This window comes from Purpureocillium takamizusanense, chromosome 3, assembly GCF_022605165.1.
Source record: "Purpureocillium takamizusanense chromosome 3, complete sequence".
Lineage (NCBI taxonomy): Eukaryota > Fungi > Ascomycota > Sordariomycetes > Hypocreales > Ophiocordycipitaceae > Purpureocillium > Purpureocillium takamizusanense.
The window spans coordinates 3,461,027-3,467,122 of NC_063070.1; the positions used below are offsets into that span (position 1 = coordinate 3,461,027).

A 6,096-nucleotide genomic window follows, 5' to 3' on the forward strand; every position below is an offset into this window, starting at 1 on the left:
AGTAAACGAAGGCAGAAAAGGGGATTTAGAGTTTACTAAGGGGAAGACGGCTAAAGGGATAGCTAAGTTTAAAAGGGGTAATATAGATAAAACTAAAAGGATAGCTATAAAACGGAGAATATTAGCTCTAGTTAAGTTAAGGTTTATTATACCTCTTTAGTTATAGCTAATAATACTTCTTCTTTTACCTTAAATCCTTGTACTATATATAAGGGAACGTAAGGCAATCCTTACCTTATATATTATAGCTATAATAGGGCCGGTGCTATATAATAGGAGCCGGTCGGGTTAGACGTACACTACTTAACATCACGAGGCTCCCTAGCACCACCCAAGACTGGGCTTGAGCTCTGCTTCAGTATTCCACTTTTGCGCTCTCCGGCTTGTTCGAGGCTGCGTTCTTCATAGTCGAGCTAGAACGACTCGTGTATTGCTCCGGAAAGTCGAATCCTAAGGACGTGCACGGGCGCGACGCCAAGTTTGGGTACTATGTTTTACGGAAAGAAGTCACCAGCAGCGCCGTACGAGCAACGAGCGGTGACAGCGCAGCACTGGAATTGGAGTCTATTTGGCCGGATCAGACCGGTTCATTACAGCCCTCCATGATCTATCTGCCGTCATCTCCAGCCCTATCGACGCCTGCATCGCTGCAGGCTTGGGAAACTGTTGAACTACTTACATTATGTATTAATGACTGTCCCCGGTTCACTATTGGTTCACCGCTGACATTTATGGATCTGAAGATGATGCGGAACTTTGTGTCCTCCCCCTAACGTACGACTATGTCGCGAATCCACTGCGTCGCGTTTCACGAGGGCCAGACCACTCGGATCATGCCGTCATTGCATTTACCGTACAGTATCTCAGTCGTATGAAAGATTCTCGCGCAGACGACGGTGCAGCGAAGAAGGTCATGGCGTACAAACACTCTGCTTCACAGCTGTGCACCTTGGCGCTGTCGACAGCGACGCCGCTGCCGAACGAGCACGTAATCGACACGACAGTCGTTCTTTTCAACTTGGACGTGAGTACACGCAAGATTCTTCAATGTCGTGCATCTCCAACGTTTAACGCAAGATACAGTCTTTTACGGCTGCTGCGGGTCCATGGAACGAGCGCCTGACCACTGCACTGCAAAGAATTGAATATATGGGTGGCATAGACGCTTTCCCAATATCGCCGCGCTTACATGCGCAGCTCACCATGTTTGTCTGGTAAGCCGATGCCTCATGGATGCCTTCACCTGCCGGCCCCGACTTGTCGCCGCGTCCGACTTGTCGCCGCGTTTGCTCACATGAACTTCAGGTGGGACTGCAACATATCCCTATTTACTAGGTCCGGGCTCGTCTTTCCGGAGCGGTACCACGACTTCGTGCTCTCGAACGATAATGACGAGGGCTCTAACATCTTCGCACTGTCCGGAGTGCCGAAAGAAGTATTCGGGTACTTTCGCGAGCTGGCAGAGCTGGCCAGCGAGAAGGAGCTGATTTCCAAGATGAAGCATGCAAAACTCGACGACCAGAGGGTGCTGGAGCTTGAGCGATGTATCCGAAACCTGACGCACCCTCCTCTCGGCGATGCCGATAGCGAAGAGAAGGTTCATACTTGGCACGACTACTACAACGGTACAAACGCGTGGAAACACGGTCTGCTGCTTTACATTGCCCGCGTTCTCAAGTGGGACAGGATAGGGGAGCCCAATCGTCAGGAAATCACGTCGCTGTCCAGGCTGGTCCTCGACAGCGTGCGGTGCTGCAGGGCAGACTCAAATTACCGCAAACAGTTCCTGCACCCCGTCTTTCTAGCCGGCGCAGAGTCGACAGATTCATATTCGAGACAGTTTGTCGCGGACTATTTCGAAAAGTGGTACCAGAGGGATGGGTACGCCATGTTCAAGGACGCGTTGGTTCTCTTGCGGGAAATATGGCAGCGACGAGATGAAAGTAACGACGCGAGGATATGGTGGGGGAGCGTGGTTGGGGAGCGGCCCTTGGGTGCGTCTCAATTTTTGCTCGGCTAACGACGTGATACTAGCTTGTAATGTTAAGTGCGTAGCTAACGATAGTGGTTTCATTATAATACTCAATCCGTTATATAACTTAGACGATAGCTAGAAACAAGGGCCCTATATACAACTGTTCTCTATGACTCTGACGACTCTTTATCCGCTAGCATTAGCCTTGGCCACCTCTATAGCTCTTAGCGCTGCGTTCTTCTTTACTTTTATAGCAGCTTCCTCTTCCTTGACCTTCTTGGCCTCTTCGGCGCCGAAAGCCTTGCGCCATTCTTGCGCCTTCTCCGGATTGATGGGCCGGAACAAGTGTTCTGCCTTGCCAATTTTGTGACCGGACTTAATGGAATCCGCGCTCCAGCGATCCGGGATCGGAAGCGGGTCCGCGCAGAGCTGCTTGTTGATGGAGCTTGCCGTGTCGGGCATATACGGAGCAAGAAGGGCGGCAAGGAGGTGCACGAGATTGACGGCGAGACCGATAACAGCCGCGCACTTGGAGGGCTCAATCTTGAAAAGGTTGCTGTCCAGCTTGTTCGACTGAAGGAAGCTGTTACCCTGTTGGGAAATGGCGAGGACGGTGGACAAGCCGGAGCGCAGTTTAACAGCGTCGAGCTCCTGGATATATCGCGTAAGGAGCTTGACGATGTCGTCTCTGAAGACGTCGAAGGAGGCCTCGTGGTACTCGGTCCAGTCTGGCACGATGCTGTCGTAATTCCGAGAATTGACGAACTTCAGAACACGGCTGACGAAGTTGCCGAGGTTCTTGAGCAGTAGGTTGTTGTTGTCACTGATGAATGAGTCCCAAGTAAACTCGGTATCACCACTCTCCGGGCGATGGAAGGCTAGAAAAAAGCGCCAGACATCAGAAGCAACCCCGGTCTTCTGGGCCGAATCCCCAAACACGCCAATGCCTCGGGACTTAGAAAACTTGCCACCTTCGTATGTGAGGTATTCCGTCGCAGAGAGGTGATGAAGCTTCGTCCAGGTTTCTTTAGTACCGATTTGGGTAGCTGGGAAGATAATGGAATGAAAGACAACATTATCCTTTCCGATGAACTGGTACAGTTGGACGTCTTTGGGATTGCGCCACCACCTCTCCCACTGGTTAGTGTAGCATGCCGTGATGGAGATATAGCCAATGCAGGCGTCAAACCACGGATAAATGACCTTCTGCTCGTAGCCCGGCAGGGGGACTTTGGTTCCCCATCTCATGTCCCTCGTGATACTGCGTGGTTCCAAGCCTTCCTTCAACCAGGCCGAGGTGATGGCCTTGCCGTTATTAGACCACTCGCCAACTGCATTGGATTCCTGGAAGAAGGCTTCGACTTCTGGTTGCAGCTTGTCTAGCTCGATGAAAACGTGGTTCGTCTCTTTGGTGATGGGCGCGGAACCGTCGACTTTGCACCGAGGCTCCTTGAGCTGGAGAGTGTCTAGAAGACGACCGCATAAGTCGCATTGGTCGCCACGGGCATCCGGATAGGCACAGGCCGGGCACTCGCCTTCGACGAAGCGATCTGCAAGGAACGAGTGGTGCGCCTCGCAGAATAGTTGTGTTGTTCGCCGCTCCTTCAAAAACTCGTTCTTATTCAATTTGAGGAAGATGTCTTGGGTGATCTCCGTCTGAAGCTCAGTCGTGGTCCGACCGAAGATGTCAAAGCTGATGTTAAACCACTTGTATATGTCGGCATGGATAACACGGTATTTGTCACAGAGCTCCTTTGGTGTGCATGCCTCGACGAGAGCCCTTGCTTCGGTGGTCGTCCCATATTCGTCCGTCCCTGAATGCGCATCCGCGAGTCAGTCCTCTTGTTCTTTGTCATCGACGCTACATCCTGGCCAGAAAAGGAGACACAAATAGGGAGCTGCAAAACGACTTACCGCCAATGTAGAGAGTATTGATACCGCGCCCCCTGCAATACCTCGCAAAGACATCCCCCGAGAGCACTGACCCGATGATGTTGCCAAGGTGGGGTATGTTGTTTACGTAGGGCAGGGCGCTAGTGACGAGGATGTTCCGCTTTCCTGGCTCGGGAAGAACGGGGCTGCCGTTGTGCAAATCTTCGGCCATGTTTGTGGAGCTCAGACTCTGCGCCAAGGGGTAGACGGCGTCGTTGTGGTGGTGTTGCTCGTAGCTAATGGACTTTAGAATGGCAAGATCGGGAGGAAGAACAGTTTTATAGGAACTATGACTCACCGCTTTAAAGGCCGTAGCTAATGCATGCGCCTAGCCGCGAATTTAATAAGTATTGCTATTAATATAGCCGCGTTTAACTATTTATATAGCTACCCCTACTACTTAAAATTTCCTAATTAATAAAATACTATATAACCCGCTACCTTAGCGTATTATTCCTAGTCGGGGCTAATACGTCTCTTTTAGCTATATTAATAACGTAACCTACCCTTACTGCCTTTAATATTTTAATTACCTTATTAATATATATCTTACTATAATATTAAGCGCTTATATTATAGCTATATAATAAGAGAAAATAGACTTTAAGCCTTTTATTCTTATAGTTAAGCTTTATATAACTTTTTATAATATAATAAAGCTAAGTATTATAGTCTTAGTCGCTTAACTTAGCGTTATTTAACGCTACCTTTAGCGGCTATAACTAATAAGGCATTCCCCTAACTATATGCCTCCCCCTATCTATAAGTACTAACTATACCCCCGGCTATAGCCCCTTAGGGCGCTAGCTAACGCCTAACTATTATAGTTAGGCTTCTTTATTTAAGTAAGTAAAATTATCTTATATAGTTATAAAAACGCTAAAAAAAATAAGGGTAGGTTTAATAAAGGGTTAAGGTTATAATTAAATATACCCTAACTACTATTACGCCTAGCCCTCTTCGAAGAAAAAGAGTACCCCTATCGATCGTTCTAGGTACCCTTACGTATAAGCGGCGCGTAAGAGATAATATAGCGCTAGGCCCTTATATCGACGCTAATATAGTAAAAAGGGAGTTTAATAAAAAAGCTAATATCGATTAAAAAAGGGCTAATAAAGAAGGTAAGGTATTTTAAAGTAAAGAAAGGGCTATATTAAGGATAGGGTAATAATATAGAAATAAGGAAGACTAATATATATCTTCGCTATTATATATAGGTTTAAATTATATATATATAATTATATCCTAATTTATTTATCTATCTATCTATCTATCTATAATTAAATATAAATAGGGGCTATTAATATTATAATCTTTATTAGGCCCTTTATTAAAGGTAAAATAAAGAGGTTATAAATAATATAGTATTTTATACTATAATATAGTTAATTTAAGGTAAGTAACTCTTATTCTTTTTATTATACTTTCTTTATTCTTTATTAATATCTCTATTTTATATTAAAGAATATAAGACTATATATATTTATATATTTATATATTTATATTTATATATCTTTATATATATATATAAATCTTACCTTAACCTTATTACTCTATAATAAGCCTCGATATATTTATATATAATATTAATTACTATATTATTATATATTATACTTATAGGATATACTTAATTATAAAGGCGATAAAATAGAGATAATATTTATAGGCTAACCTATATTATATATAAAGTAATAAACTAAAGATAACTATTAAATTACTATCGAGCTATAGCCTCTAGCCCTTAAAGGAGCTTTAATAATAGCGGCTAGAAAAGATATAGCTATATTAAATAATTAACGGACTATATATATATATTAGGTATTATTATATATACGCTAATAAGTATAACTTCTATATAATATAGCTTATTATAATATATAATTATATACTTAAGTATAGGAAGAAAGTATTATAATATAGAACGATAAGTAAGGCACTTTAATAGCTATATTACTTATAGATATACTTTATAGTAAAGGGCTTAATCGATTACTTTATTATAAAAGCCGCGGTATTATTAGCGTTATTAGCTATTAAGGGTTAGGGTTAGGGTTAGGGTTAGGGTTAGGGTTAGGGTTAGGGTTAGGGTTAGGGTTAGGGTTAGGGTTAGGGTTAGGGTTAGGGTTAGGGTTAGGGTTAGGGTTAGGGTTAGGGTTAGGGTTAGGGTTAGGGTTAGGGTTAGGGTTAGG

General features: G+C 44.3%; 2 protein-coding genes across 2 annotated transcripts; one reads left to right on the top strand and one right to left on the bottom strand.

Annotated features, from left to right (window-relative positions):
• Positions 1-1,203: 1,203 nt before the first annotated feature.
• On the top strand, positions 1,204-2,020 carry JDV02_004652 (uncharacterized protein; the record flags this gene model as incomplete). The annotated part of the gene is made up of 2 exons (XM_047985883.1): positions 1,204-1,214; positions 1,306-2,020. 2 exons carry the CDS (start codon positions 1,204-1,206, stop codon positions 2,018-2,020), a joined length of 726 nt encoding a protein of 241 aa, XP_047841861.1.
• Positions 2,021-2,161: 141 nt separating this feature from the next.
• Positions 2,162-4,145, bottom strand: JDV02_004653 (Methionine--tRNA ligase; the record flags this gene model as incomplete). The annotated part of the gene is made up of 2 exons (XM_047985884.1): positions 3,890-4,145; positions 2,162-3,789 (listed from the first exon to the last, which is right to left on the bottom strand). The coding sequence occupies exons 1-2, from the start codon at positions 4,077-4,079 to the stop codon at positions 2,162-2,164; spliced, it is 1,818 nt and encodes a 605-aa protein (XP_047841862.1). The 5' UTR covers positions 4,080-4,145.
• Positions 4,146-6,096: the final 1,951 nt, after the last annotated feature.